This window comes from Melospiza melodia, chromosome 1 (genome assembly GCF_035770615.1).
Source record: "Melospiza melodia melodia isolate bMelMel2 chromosome 1, bMelMel2.pri, whole genome shotgun sequence".
NCBI lineage: Eukaryota > Metazoa > Chordata > Aves > Passeriformes > Passerellidae > Melospiza > Melospiza melodia.
Genome location: NC_086194.1, coordinates 155,572,717 through 155,588,392, shown reverse-complemented (window position 1 = coordinate 155,588,392; position 15,676 = coordinate 155,572,717). Strand labels below are relative to the sequence as shown.

At 34.5% G+C, this 15,676-nt stretch overlaps 1 protein-coding gene across 3 annotated transcripts in view; it reads left to right on the top strand.

The window, feature by feature from the left end:
• WWP1 (WW domain containing E3 ubiquitin protein ligase 1) overlaps window positions 1-15,452 on the top strand; it is a 58,922-nt gene extending 43,470 nt beyond the window's left edge. For all 3 annotated transcript variants that reach the window (XM_063172853.1, XM_063172834.1, XM_063172843.1), the window contains exons 14-24: window positions 834-906; window positions 997-1,068; window positions 2,049-2,137; window positions 4,770-4,929; window positions 7,569-7,702; window positions 7,801-7,941; window positions 8,867-8,987; window positions 10,144-10,248; window positions 11,603-11,699; window positions 12,000-12,072; window positions 13,288-15,452. In XM_063172853.1, the coding sequence (XP_063028923.1) occupies window positions 834-906; window positions 997-1,068; window positions 2,049-2,137; window positions 4,770-4,929; window positions 7,569-7,702; window positions 7,801-7,941; window positions 8,867-8,987; window positions 10,144-10,248; window positions 11,603-11,699; window positions 12,000-12,072; window positions 13,288-13,387 (1,165 nt within the window). In that variant the 3' untranslated portion in view covers window positions 13,388-15,452. The remainder of the gene's footprint in view (window positions 1-833; window positions 907-996; window positions 1,069-2,048; window positions 2,138-4,769; window positions 4,930-7,568; window positions 7,703-7,800; window positions 7,942-8,866; window positions 8,988-10,143; window positions 10,249-11,602; window positions 11,700-11,999; window positions 12,073-13,287) is intronic.
• Window positions 15,453-15,676: the final 224 nt, after the last annotated feature.

Here is a 15,676-nt window from a genome sequence, read left to right as displayed (position 1 = left end):
AAGTTTTCTCATACTATAAAATGATCTACACTTTTAGCTGGAATTGCACACTAAATTATGAACAAGTTTTTATATTATAAGTTTAATATATTTAAAAATTTTGTTTGTGACTTTATGACACATTTTGCTGTACTGCTCTGATGTTCAGTAGTTTTTATATGCTTTTGAAATACCAAGATTGTAATAATTTTATAAATAGAGAGGGGCAATGAGGTTAGCTTGAGTAATGAACTAATATAACTAATAATAACAGCAAATGGAATTATGAGTATTCCTTATAATGATACACACTCTATCAACAGTAATGTCTAAACAGAGTAGTTCTAAATACTTCTGAAAAAGTTTACATGCAAATCTTCTTTTAAATATTTTGATTAAAAGTATTGACCCAACCTATAGTGGCTTTCTTAATGTCTTTTGTATGGGTAAGGTTTACTTCTGTCAAACAGTGATGATAGCACCAAGCCTGTAGAATGTTGCACTAGAATGTCCTTCATAGTTCCAGAAGCAGCTGAATTTATAAAGCCTAACTTAGCAGTCTTTTTCTCAGTGAAGATGATAAATTCGATTTCTCTCTTTTCTGTGACTTGTAGTTTTTCCACATTTCATAGGGTTTTGATGCCCTCTTGATCTTTTATCTTTCTATCAAATTTGGTAAATTGACTTGAAAAAAAAAATAAAAAAGGACAAGGAATGGTGGAAAGGAAGACTGGCATATCTTTGATCATATCTTACAATAACAATTTTTGTGTATTTTTGAAATCTTCATGCTGTTGTTTAGCATTGATTTGATGTCTGCATGCTTAATATATCTCCAATGTGTTTCCTTACAGAAATAAAGGGCCACAGATTGCTTATGAGCGTAGCTTTCGGTGGAAACTTGCTCATTTCCGTTACTTGTGTCAGGTACTGATTTATTAATTATTTATTTATTGAAATTATGAGTTTTTACAAATGTGTGTGCTACCTTTTAATGTTATTGCCTTATGATTACAGTCCAATGCACTGCCAAGTCATGTGAAAATCAATGTGTCCAGACAGACTTTGTTTGAGGATTCCTTCCAGCAAGTAAGCCTGCAAAAATTATTGTGTTTGTTTATCAAGACAAAACAGAGGAACAAAAATGGCCATAGCTATTTCAGACTAATGGTCCTTCAGGCACAGTAATCTTCCTCTGGTATTAGCTAGTGGGGGTTTCTTAGGGAAGACTCTAAGAAGTATTGTATATAATACTTTTACCATATGATGTTTCATTTTCCAGCTGTATACAATTGAAATTATTCTTGAGCTTGAAGTGGTTTCTGAGTATTTTAGTAATCCTCAAGGGATTTCTCTTCTATGAGCTTGTCTGTGCTCCTCTTGTGAACTTTGTGCATCTACAGCCTCCTGTGGTGGAGTTCCATAGCTGAACTACTGTGGCATCAGCCACATTGGATTTGCTTTTCTGATTTCCGTGTGTGTTTAGATACCTTACCTTATATGTTTTTTTCTCCAGTTAAAACTGCTTTGTCCTTCAGAGATTAAATCTGTGTAATTGAAGCTTACAGTCCTTGAGCTCTTATAGTCTGTAGCCAATGAGTGATGAAAATTCTTGCTGCTGTCACCACAAGACCTCTAGGCAGGAATTCTCTATAAGTTGAAAAAGTATATTATAAATGAAAGTGTATTGAACTTAGTCTGGATTTAGTTATTTATTTTAAGTGATTTCCATAAAACCAAAATTCATATATATCAGATGAAGTGCCTTTTCACCTGTTTTCCTTAAATAATGACTGCCTTAGGAAGAATGTAAGAACAGGGTACCCATAAAGCATTACTTTCCAGATATTCCTTCCACTTGCTAGCAGTCGGCTGCTAAGGGATTTTAAGTCCAAGTTGGTATTTTTGTGTGTAGTTCATTGATTGCTTGTTCCTTGAGATGGTCTACTCGCTTTTCAAATTTGTGTAACATTTGACATATATACAATTTCTGTATCAACATAAATTAAATCTGAATGAATGATGTGGTAACAATCCATAATTTATAACATTAATTTATTTTTTAATAGATTATGGCATTAAAGCCCTATGATTTGAGGAGAAGATTATATGTTATATTTAGAGGAGAAGAAGGATTGGATTACGGTGGCTTGGCAAGGTAAAAGAAATTTTCTTAAATAGTTTTTATTTTTTTTAATAGCACTCTAGCCTTGATTTCTCTTGCAGTCTGACCCTAGGTACGTTATAGTCCCCCCTAAATGTATTAAGGAGATGGCAGCACTGGCTATTGTCACAGGTTATAACTTCACATTGGTAAAACTATGCTCTCAGTTTTTCAATTCTTTGACAAAGAGTGGTGTTTAAATTGGAATGAAATTAATTGCTTTGTCTGAGTTATTTCAAAAACTTTCTATCAGAAAGTTTAATTTTCCTAGGAGTGGGAACTGTGGGAAAATAAAGTGTTCTGCTTATTTGGAAAAATGGCAAGTGGACACCATATTGGGGCTGAAAAGAACAGAAAGGAAATAAACAAAAGCAGAGTAGTGCAGGCATGAAGGAACAACTGACAGACTATGTTGGCTCCCCTGCAATGTGAAACAGCTGGACTATGGGTTTTTCTAGAATCTGAAGTGGAACTCCGAGGGGAAAAATCTGATAACAGGAAAACCATAGACGAGATTTCATTTCTCGATCACTGAGAATAGAGCCACTGACTACTGCTGCCAGTAACTTCAATGAAATGTTCCTACTTGGAAAAAAAATTCAGTACTGCTGTATATCCAGAGAATAGGAAAAGGTCATAGGTGATAGAATTTATCTTGTTACATTGTTTTGGGTTTGTTTTTTTTTTTTTTAATATGTGAAGATGTTCTGGTTTGGTTTTGTTCTGGTTTTATGTAGCTTCCTGCATTAAAACTGAATTGAGTGAAAATGTATAGTATTTATATGCGAGGAAGGTTGCCTCTGAAGGTTGAGCTTCTTTTGGGTATGTGGTGTTTTGCTTCTCATTACAGTATCACATAGATTTTTAGGGAGTGATTTCAGGAAGGAATTCAATTTTTGCTCTGCATGTGTTTTGTTTTGTTGGGGTCCCTATTGAGAGGGTCATAGATTTAGGATGGGAACCAGAACAGTTCATAGATCTTTCCATAGAGAAGATGTTAGAATAATTCAACTGAAGCGTGTTAATCAAATAAAGTAGAGAATGAATAAATAAAAAATATATAACCAGTATAGTTTCATAGTTATTTAAGTCTTGCCCAAGATTTTTAATGTGAAACTGAGAACCAGCCAGGATCTCATTGTAACTTGAGCTGAGAGTTCTTAAGTGACACTAAATAAATGTTCATGTACTGACTAATGAAATACAGCATTAATACAAATATAGATCAGCTGTCTCTCAGCAGACTAAACTCAGTGTTCCTGTCAGATTTTTACCTTTCATGTAGCAGGACCAATCTGACATTATGTCCTGTGGCAAGTTTTAAGCTGTTGGTATGAAAAATTCCTTGCTTCTGCAACTTCTTGTTAATGGCTGATTTAGTTTATTCCTCCCTTGTTATCTGACTTGTTCTAATTTAAATGTCTATTAAATTTGATGCCTCTGTCTAGTTAATGTAATTGTCTCAGTATGAAACTTGCCTAGAATGCTGTACAACATTCTCGTGCTTGCTGGAAGATACACGGAACCCTGTTAGGGTTATTGGATCCTGGCTGCCTTTCTCTGTTTACTCTTTCTACTTGGCCTTTGGGTTGGAAGTGTATCATATTGTATCATGGAAGTGATTCATGATCCATGACTTGAGTTTCATGGCACTGTTAGGAGAAACATGCCAGCAAACCTCATTTCTATTCCTTGATCTTGAATAAATACAAGGATAGAAGAGATGCCTTTTAGCTATGACAGCTGAAAGGCAGTCAGAATGGAATTCAGTCCCTACAGTTATTATAGGACAGACTTTCAGCTGTTTTTATGGGCTACCCCTAGGCCTGGTACCAAACATTTATTGCCTGATAAGCCCCTGAGTATGTATGACTGTTCTCAGGTCTCTGCAAATACTATATGCAAATATTAGAAACAAGAAATCTTATCAAAATCACCTATCTGAATGCTGAATACCAGATTGTGGTATTATTTCAGATCAGCTGAGTTGAAAAAAATTAAGGTGGTGAAAAACACGTATTCCTTTTACCTCAGCAAAAAGATACTTTTACACTTTCATGTCGTGCAGGCTTAACCAATGCATGGTAATTTGTTAAACGACAGTAACTCAGTATGTGTTTTTGCTGTCAGACTGGAAAAGCAAATAAGGTGTGCTGAGGTTTCAATTTGTTTGTTTTGTTTTGTTTTATCTAAGTTGTTTATAATAAGCATGGAATAATCTGTGATTTTTTTGAGTAAAGATGTGAGTTGTAGAGAGTAAAGTAGGGATGACCAGGGTAAATGCTATGTACTGATTGAGGCAAGGATTGTGTAAGAAAAAAGTGTTACTGATAGGCAGCTAAAACCTGTGCTGTGAGGGTGTGTTCAAGATGAAAATCTTAACTTCTAATAATTTCTAAACTTTGGAAACCATGGTTTTCTAACATTATTTGGTCTAATAATTAATTTTCTATATTTAAGAAATATATAATACCATATATTATTCTGTGATTCTAATACAACACTGTTTATATTATTTTTCAAAGTTTGCATATATTGTGACCATTTTGCTGGTTACCTAATGGGAATGGTGATAAACATCTGTATTTGATGGTTTTTATGTGTATACATGTTTTTTTTTCCTTAGAGAATGGTTTTTCTTGCTTTCCCATGAAGTACTGAACCCTATGTACTGCCTATTTGAATATGCTGGCAAGAGCAACTATTGCCTGCAGATAAATCCAGCATCAACAATCAATCCTGACCATCTTTCATATTTCTGTTTCATTGGGCGCTTTATTGCCATGGTAGGTTAGATTTTTAAGGTTTTGTATTTGCTGTAGCTATACATTTACTCTGAACAGTATTTGTTTGTACAGTTATTAAAGGTTATATTAATCTCATAGAAATGGAAGATTAAGACATATAAGTTTATTGAGCCAATTCCCTGAGAGTTGTGTCTTGCACACTCATGTTTCCTTGGAGAGTTATCAAAGTTAGTATGACGTTCGATATGATATTTTATTTTCATCAATTGGATGTGTGTACTTCATGCAAATGGTTGTCTGAATACTGATGCTCTGAAAAATGGGACTAAATATTTTGTGAAAAAGGCTCCTCAGTTGGACCTGGTATACCTGAGGATATTTGAAAAAATGAGTTAGAATGTTTTGCAGAGTACACTGGGCCTTAATTTAAATGTATATAAAAGTCAGACACTGAGGAGAGCAGAAGCTGTCAGGGAGCTGATTCTCTGCCATCCAATTTCTCTTAAACCACAAGCTGATCAGGCACGTTGTATCATTTCTTCGGTATCACTGATTTGGTCTTCTGTATTGACTCCTGTTCTGTCACATTTCTTACCCTCCATGTAGTATGCAGTCATCTTTCCACATGATCATCATGTCTACAGGTAGTCCTCAGCAACATCCCTCAACCTGGTGAATAGTGAAATCAAAAAGAGTAGAAAGCATTTTCATATTGCCTCATGTTATTCAGGTTTTTTGTACAAAATTAGAATAAACTCAAGCCAAGCATAACATAAATGAAAAAATACTCTCAGACTTAAAATAAATTAGGTTTGGGTGGTTTCTTAGTTCTGCTTTTCTTATAGATGCTTCTTAAGAAATATATTCAGCTATGACAATAACATCTCTGAATTCAAGTGTTTTATGGCAGAGTTCACAATTGTTGTGCTGTCATGAAAATTTACCTCATTTGGTTTACACTTTCAATAGGCTGCCGCATTTTTTCTTTGTTTTAGAGTCCTCAGCAAGTTAGAGGGCTGCTCAGCAGGAAGGTGTGATAAAGCCAGTTAGGTGCTAGAGCCAGTGTTTCTTTGCTGGTGATTTTTGATCTTGTCTGTAAGAAATGCTAACTTTATGAAAGCTATTTCATAACAGTACAGATCATAGTAGAGAACTTAATTAAAGTAATTAATGTAATTAAAAGACAAACTTCTATTTCCTGAAGTATTTATGTGTTTATATTTTAAATTCTCTAAGCGAGGCAAGAGAGAAACCCATGTAATGCTGCCTGATTTGGTTTGTTGCAAGGTTTGAGTATTCATGGTTTATACTGGATGGAACTTTCTGCAGTGCTTCCTGAGATACCCTCTAGTGGCTTAAGATAGCTTAGGTAATAATGCAACTGGGAAATGAAGTGGCAGTTTCTGTTCTTCTTGCAGTTCTAAAATAGTAGTGAGTTTTTTAGTGTTAAGTACTGAAGTAGCCACAGTTGTTTTCAACTGAAACAGAATTAAACATAAAGAATACACATCTTGCTTCATAATAAAAACATGTTAAATGAAGTTGGCTGTGGTAACTTTTATATTTTGCTGTAAGATTATCATACACCTCAAATAAGGTGATTTTAAGAGCTTAATTTTGCAAAAGCAGAAAAATCATATGCCCAGGTGCTGCACTTGACGTGGAATTTCTGCCAGGTCAACCTCCCATGAGAAGAATTAAATAGTTTCAAAGTAAATAGATGCACGAACAAACAAACAAATAAATATAGGCCTTTAAGAGAACTTTTTTAAGGTCTCCTTAAGCAGAAGGAAATGCATAATAGACTAAGCCTAAAAGGGGGAAATTAGGTGGGGAAAAAGATGGAGCCTGGAGGAAATGGGCTGTTAATTTGCTCTTCTGCTCTCAGAATTTCATCTGAGAGGAAAGAGAAGCAATGAATGCCATATATGGCCTATGTTTAGGATGGTTTTTTTAAAAGAGCTATTTAAGTGGAGAAAGTGTACTTGATAAAGCTAAGGGGAAGAAAGGGTTTTCATGGTTATGGTTGTGCTCTGAGAGCTCTTAGATGCACTGAGTCAGTGCAGAGACAACACTGTATGTGTGTGTGTAATGCTGTGCTTCAGTACTATTATTATTCAGCTTACACCCTGTGTGCATGTGTGGTGAGACAAGTGTGACCATGTTGGGTTTGGGTTTTTTTTTCAGTTTTGTGGAGAACCTAATTCCTCAGTTCTGTTACTCACCTATAAAAATGTGGTTCCCAAAGCTCTTTCTTACAAGCTGCAGTAGCATTCTGTAAATGATGATGTTGTTGGATGTATGTATGTAGTAAAAAATGGCAGTAATACTCAAGTAGGATCAAATATTCTGATCAAGTAGGATAAAGTAACACTTGACAATTATGCCTATTCACATAACGAAGGGAAGAAGGGATGAAGTCCTTTTATGAGAAGTCTTATTTTTAATCAAAGAATTTCTAAATTGTAATAACATATACTTGGATAAATTTTGTCCAATTTTTTTGCTTACCATGTAATTTAATGTTTTGCTCTTTATAAATAATGGCTTTATAAAGCTGCTACTGCTATTTGGTGCTTTTCATTATTTGAAGGAGAAAGAAAAAAAAAAAGACTTCAAGTCCAGAAGTACTTTATTAATTCAGTAGTTCAATAAAAACATATTTTTCTGTTCAACAGGCATTGTTTCATGGGAAATTTATTGACACTGGTTTTTCTCTGCCTTTCTACAAACGAATGCTGAGCAAAAAGCTTACTATTAAAGACCTGGAATCTATTGATACTGAATTTTACAACTCCCTAATATGGATAAGGTTTGTAGTTTATTTTCTTGTGTGTGTGTGTTTGATATTTTATGGATTTGTTTTTGTTTATGTAGAATTAATTGCAATATTTTTTTCTTTTCATCCAGGGATAATAACATTGAGGAGTGTAACTTGGAAATGTACTTCTGTGTGGATATGGAGCTCTTAGGGAAGGTAACCTCACATGAACTGAAATCAGGAGGTTCAAATATCTTGGTAACTGAGGAGAACAAAGAAGAATATATTGGGTAAGGAGAACAAAGATTATATTAGGTAGGAAGGTGTAGATGCTGAAAAAAATGTTCCATGTTTCTCCTGTTGCCTTAGTCTTTTTTGACACGTTGGTTTCTGTTGGTTTTGTTTTGTTTTGCTTTTTCTTCCCATGTTACTATGTAATTCTTGTGACTGTTATTGAAATAGTACCTTGGTACATGTTGCTATATTGATATACAACTCCTTGGTACAAAAGGAGACCTTGTGGAGAGATAACCTGGAATGCTCTTATATGTACAGTGAGAACAGGTGAAACTGAAATGAGCAAGCCTGTTTTCAGTAACTTCAGGTAACAAATCCAGGTAGAGGGAAGATGTCTGTTTGACAGACGATCCTAAAATAGTTTAGAACTTTGCTACAAATGTGGAAACTGAAATTCAGAATAATGTGTAACATGCTGTGATTTCAACTGTTTTTTTAAACTCTTTTTACTACTCTTTTTTGCTTTTTGCCTAATTTTATCACTGCCCTTTTTTTAACCTCTGTTTCTGATCTATTCAGTGATCTCAAAAGCAGATGCACACAGACCCTTTTCTGTGATACAATGTATGTCCAGTGCTGTATATAAAGTTTCCACTTAAATTAGCGGTCTTCAGTTTCTCATAGAAATAGTTTCTATAGTATATAGATAAATTAAGGTTAATAATAATAATAATATTTATTTTTAACACAAATGGTAATCTTAAGTTACCTCTTGCTACTTTACATTATCTAAATGTGAAGATTTGTGTTAATATAGTATAGTAGGTTACTTACAGTTAATGGAATTGAACAGTGTAAGAAGTGAAACTTGAGGGATTCTTACCTGATGGGAACACATACACACTCCTATGTGTTTGAACTTCTTCATGTTGAATGCTAATTGATGTTTAATTCATGTTTGGTTTTGTTCTATCCCAGGCTAATGGCAGAGTGGCGATTTTCTCGGGGAGTCAGAGAACAAACCAAAGCTTTTCTTGATGGTTTTAATGAAGTAGTTCCTCTACAATGGCTACATTATTTTGATGAAAAAGAACTGGAGGTGAGGTTTTTTATTCAGCATTTTTAGCTTTTGCAAAGGTAATGTGTATGGAGAGATTAAATGGATAGGTCAGGTTGAATCTCTCGTCTGCCCATGCTGCATTTGATAGCTTCTGGAACATGGAGAATTTATTAAGAGCAGTAGGATTAAATCATGATAAAAATTGAATCAATGTTCTTGAATCAGTGTTTTTATGTTCAGCATTAAAATGTATTTTTGAAAGTTTCTGTGAAAGTATATGAGATCACTGATGGACCTGTGAGTCACAGACTTTTCCCTCTGGGGTAGATGGGTAGGATTACTGTGTAACAGATGACAGAAGTTGATTGTAGTTCATAGTGATTGCTTAGGATCAAATGTAATGTCTAAGACAGGTTCTAGGGTTCTTATATTTAAAGCTTGGAGGAACCAACAAGGCATGGAATGGAACTTTGCAGATCCTCAGTATACAACCCAAGGGCTGATAACAGGGATTGCTTGCATGCTCCATGTTTACTTAACAATCAGCCTGGCCTGTGTTTACTCTTGGGGTTTGTCATCTGGAGTAGGGACAAAAGGCTCTGTAGTGCTGTGCTCGTTTATTTCTGTGTTACTTGACAACTTTCCCTGTATTTAATGAGCAGTTTTCTGAAACCTTCTTAAGTTAAGTGGGGAGGATTTTTTTCTAAAAAAAAGACTTTGCTCAGTCTTATTCAGTGTTGAAAGCTTTGCCTTTAGAACTTTCAGCTTTCATAGCTTCTTGTAATGAACAATTTTCAGACTTACACTTTTCAGTATGTTTTATCTTTATTAGTAGTAGCAGCAAATTAATCATCATCATTTTGGAATATGAGGTGAAGATTTAATGGAAAGGCTAACATACTCCTTAATATAAAAATTGCTCTTATGAAAAAGGTAGTAGCTTTTATTACTGAGATATTAGTTGGAAGATACCAAGTCTCTGGTATTCAGTCTTTCAGACCACTTATATACATACACAATTTTGGATAACTGTAAACTTAGGATAAAGGAAAATCTAATTGTGTAATAAAATTTAAAAAATTACCAGTCCTTTTTTCAGAGCAGAAACTTTCATTTTTGTTACCATGTCTCATACAAAATAGAAAATACACTTTAATTTTTGTGTTTAATGTAAATAAATTGTTGTCTTTTCTAGGTTATGCTCTGTGGTATGCAAGAAGTAGATTTAGCAGACTGGCAGAGGAACACTGTTTATCGTCATTACACGAGGAATAGCAAGCAGATCATATGGTTCTGGCAGGTATGTTAATCACTTACATTTCTGACTTCTGTAGGTTTTGTTTTGATCTGTAACACAAATGGTATGTGTAGTGGAGGGCTGTCCAAATGAAGATTCTTACAGCTTCCTTTCTTTTGTCTTTTCAGAGAAGGAAGGGAGGATTACTGGTCTTTAGGGAGGATACTTTGGGGTGAGAAATGGCAGACAGTTTCACGCATTACATTTGGATGCTGGCTTATGAATATTTTCTTCTATATCTTGTCCTTACTGATTATTCAGTGAGGTTTATTTTATTCTTAGTGATCTACCTTCTGAATATTATTATATGTAGTACACCTGAACATTTCATTTTCCAGTACCTGAAGGGAGCCTACAAGAAAGGAGGAGAGTGACTTTTTACTAGAGCATGTAGTGACAGGACAAGGGGAAGTGGATTCAAAGAGATAGTAGCTTTAGGTTAGTTATTAGGAGGAAGTTCTTTGCTGTGAAGGTGGTGAGGCACTGAAATAGATTTTCCAGCAAAGCTATGGATGCCCCATCCCTGGAGGTGCTCAAGGCCAGGCTGCATGGAGCTCTGAGCAACCTGGTCTAGGGGAAAGTATGCCTGCTGTGGCAGAGGGGTTGAAACTGGATGATCTATAAGGTCCATTTCAACCCAAACCATTCTGATTCAGTGATCTAAAAATGTCACTTAGTACTTATGATTATTTGTCATACTAACTGGCTAATCTTCACTCACATTTTAATGGAGTTGGCTGAGGAAAACCCTCAAATACTATTCCGGCACTATTCTACAAATTTTCCTAAAGAGAAGTCAGACCTAGGGTCTTCCTGCCTTTTGAAAAACCACCATTTTAGAGATGCTTTTGACTAAGTTTCTCTGGGCAAGTGGTGCAAATCATTTATTTCCTATTTTATTTATATCATAAGATCTGATGATAAATCTTTTTAAGATGCTTGGTACTGAAAGAATCTAAACCAGAAGTTTAAGTACCAACATTTATATGCAAGATTTTCTTAGTCTTGAAATACCCAGTCTGTGGCTAGACCAGTGCTGTGTTTAATAACAATGACAGTAGTCTTTATACAAAACATTGACATGATTTATATTTTAGTGTAGAATATAATAGGTAAGGATTCTTCTTATTTGCTGTTCCCAGCCTTCATATTGTAGTGGCTTACAGTGCATATAATCTGAAATCACTGTTCTTTTCTCTCCACCCCATTTTGCTAAAGTAAGGAAATGCAAGTAGGTGCTAAACAAGGTGGTGTTTTTTTAAATGGAATTATACTTTTTCAACCATCTCATGAGGTTTTTGGTTTTGTCCAGCTGTGTTAAAGCTTTTTATTAATTAATTTGAATTTCTGTGCCTAGTTTGTAAAAGAAACAGACAACGAGGTTCGCATGCGACTTCTGCAGTTTGTCACTGGCACTTGCAGATTACCACTGGGTGGATTTGCTGAACTTATGGGTAAGTAAAAGGTGACCAGAACTGTTTTATATTGTCACTGTTTCATTTGCAAATGAACCATGTTGCAAGTGTATAGATAAGAGGAACTTCATGTTCATCACCTTGGATCTAGAAGGGCTTTTTATATCATAAATCCCTTGAATATGTTTATAAACTATTTGGAAATTAGCTTGTTTCTGTGAGAAACATGTTCATGTAATTAATGAACTCTGCTGTGCCTGAGTTGTGTAGTGTTCACATATATATCCTGTATGGTACTTAAAAGGAACAGATTACACTTTTCAAAATCTTGTTTTTTAGGAAGTAATGGTCCTCAGAAATTCTGCATTGAAAAAGTTGGTAAGGAAACCTGGTTACCAAGAAGTCACACTTGGTGAGTTGTTATGTGATAACTTTCTGTACCTTTACTAGTTTATCTCTTCCAGGCTTGCATTGGCCAAATCAAATGAAATGTAATTTGGATCAATTCTCTATCTCCATCTTCAGTTTCGTTTGATTGCCCTCACATACCAGTATTGAAAACTTTCCCAGTTGCCCTCTTCTACAATTTTGCAACTGTGCTCAACAGTTTGTCAGTGTCAGATCTATCAAAAATATGAGAAATCCTTGTGTAGAACTGAAAGGTGCTTTCCTAATTCTTTTAGAGAATATTAAATAACTAAACAAGTCATGTTAGTAGTAGGCACATAGTTGTTTGGTAGAGTTATTATGAAGTAACATTATAGAAGATAAAATGTATAGTCACAAGAAGAAGTAGCATGAAAGAAATGACAGGAAACCTTCAAAAGGATGCTTAGCCAAGAATGCTGATACTTTTTCCCACCAGGCTTCAGATGGGCCATTATTGGCTTGGCATTCCTGTACATACTGAACTGGTGCATCAGGTACACAAATCAGTTTTTTATATAGACTGTGCAAAATGGACACAGTTTCCTTTGGCAACCTGTGACAATAATGTTCCTTATATTTTTAAACTACTTAAGGGTATCCTTCATTTTACATTTTCTCCAATGGATTTTGTTTTGAGTGATGTTTGCAAGAGTTAAACATACCTTGTTTAGGATAATTTTGAGGAAGACATGGAATGAAGTGTTTTGGCAGGAGTCTTTTAGGGCAAAGTTTACAGGGAAAAAACACCCACCTATATCCAAGCATGTGTAGGAAGGAGAAAAGTTCAGCTTTTTCATGCTGTTGTTGAAATTTGGAGATGCATCAAACTAGGATTAAACTTCATGCTGAAAATTTCCTTTTCTATGTATTACTATTATAATCAATTATTATTGCAAGTGTCATGTTTTTATATTATATTTTTTGAAGTATTGTATTTTCCTGTATCTTGGACAGTCTTTCACCATTCTGGTTTTTCATCTGGTAATAGTCTTTTGTTTCTTAAAATATTGCTCTGAAACTTTGACTGTTTTTCTTTCTTGTAGAAATGCCAAGGCAATGAGTTTGTGCTGATTGTTATTTCTTTTTTTCTAATTGTTAGATCAGAACATTTATAACTTCCACTATAACAATTGAGTTCTGTAGAGTTCTGCATGGGATTTAAGTAAACTTAACAAAATCCTGTTTTTTTCCTGCTCAGTTTTAATCGTTTGGATTTGCCACCATATAAAAGCTATGAACAACTAAAAGAGAAGTTGCTCTTTGCCATTGAAGAAACAGAGGGATTTGGACAAGAGTAGAAGTGACTTCTAGTCAAAAAGGATATCTTGAATAATAAAAGGCCCAGCCAACTAAAATTGCACACCTTATTGTATATAAGCTTTTTGTTCTGTACAGTGATCTTTCTGGAACTCTAAAAGTTTAATTGTTCTCTGTTCTTCCACAAATATATGCAAAACAGTTCAGCCTTTTCTACTTTTATTTATTGCCCTTTCAAAAGACCAGAAAAACCCCTCCATAAATTTTGAAAGCAGACAAGAGACTTATTTAAAATATATATATATATAAAAATATAAATATATATACTAATGGGCTCTAGTTTTATAGAGCTTTAAGTGTATGAAAAGTTGCAGCCATTTAAAAGGGCCTGGATTTGCTTTATCTTGGCTTTATCATTCAGAAAAATGTTTAAACTGCTCAGTGTTCTCTAAAGAAACATCTCCAAGTTTGTTTTACTGCATGGCTGTTCTAAAAGGTGTTAAAGGCTTAGGCCAAATGTATCCTAAATATGTAGAAAGATGCTGCTGGTATTTGAGACGACAGAATCTGTTCTTCTGTCAGTTTAATTTTTTAAATACATAAATAGCTGATATATCCCTCTCTACTGATGTAGCCAAGGTCATGAATAAAGCCTTTACTACTTGCACAGGAGTCATGTACAATGAGATGAATGTGATTTAATGTTGAAAGGAATTGGTGCCACTGTTCTGACTGCAGGAGCTGAACAGAGTATTTTAATTCATTTGAGCAGCATTGAAATTTGTTTACATAGTACCTTGGGTTATTACCACGAGGATGTTAGGTAATCTTCAAAGAAAAAATAATAAAAGAGAAAATACTACCCATTCTCTTCTTGGTCTGGTGTCTTGCAGGCTTTTTTTTTTTTTTTTATTTGGTTTTGTTTTGTTTTGTTTCCCTTTTCAATCTGTGATGTCCTTTTTATAACTTTGTAGTTATGTTAATGTAAACTGAGCTATAAGGGTATACAAAAGGAAATGTGAATTTTGCTGCTTCGGTGTTCTTGTTCAGTTTCAGATACTGGATTTAGTAAACTCAAATAAAATGAAAGTTACTTAAGCTTTGCACAGATAAAAATATTATTTAGTATTACATACTCTCATTTCTCTAAAATTCTTAACTGAAATTTAGATGTATTTGAATAAAGTACATCTAAAACCTGTCATCCTTTTATGTAGATCAAGTTTGTTCTAAGTGCACAATAATATAAAAACATTTTAAAATTAGTTTTATTGGCATTTTATTGGCATATATTTGCTGAACTGCAAAGATATGTTTAAAAAAATACTAAAATTTAACACCTTATTCATGTGAATTATATTAAATGCTACTTTTAGCAAACTGTGCTTCCTTATTATAGAGTAAAAATGTGTTTTAAATCACCATTTGTAATATGCTTTAAATATTACCTGTAAATTCCATTACATTTAAATTACACAGAATTTTGTACACACATGATTTTAGAATATGACTCAACACACTTGTGTTAACATATCATATTGCACTGTTAAAAGTGTACATGCAGAAAAAAACAGCTATATCTGTTCATGTAATTTTCCAATGCAGCAGCTGAATTCTGCCTAAAGTTTATTTTTCTACATATTGGATTGTCTCAAGGCTTTGTATTCAATATGCACAGCTTACCCTGGAGCTGTAGCTGTACAGAGCTCTGGTCACAGCAGTGGTGCAGCGGGCCCGAACAGACTGCTGTCTTACATTAACTTTTCTGTAAGAGCTTCAGAAATTTCCACCACTTTGAGGGTTTTTCATACACCACCAAATATCTTTTGCAAAACCATTTTTATATAGCACTAAATTCATTTGAAGTGCAAATCCACGTAAATTATCACTTATGCTGGTCAGAATGGATGAAGTTTAAGAAAACAAACCAAGAAGGTCAAAGGCCAGGCACCAGAGTGTGTGTGTCACTTGCCTAAAAGACAAGGAGGGCTAAATGTCACAGTTAATGAATTTGCACTAATGAATTACTTGGTGACCCACTACCAACTGCTGAATTTTGTGAATCTGTGAGTAACTGAACGAAATAAAAAAGACAGCACACCACAAGGATGTAGTTGTTTTATTGTTTTGGTAACTTCAGCTGTCCCATACCTGCAGTGGTTTTTCCTGGGGGTAAGGATTAGTAATCATGAAAAAACCAAATCCAGTAGCTTTCTGTCCCTGTGTATGACCTGTGAATTGGTGTCAAGTGCCTGACTGAAAGAATGACTGGAGAAAAAGAAAGCAAAATAATACACCTGTGTGCATGTGTGTACAATACTGGCATTTTC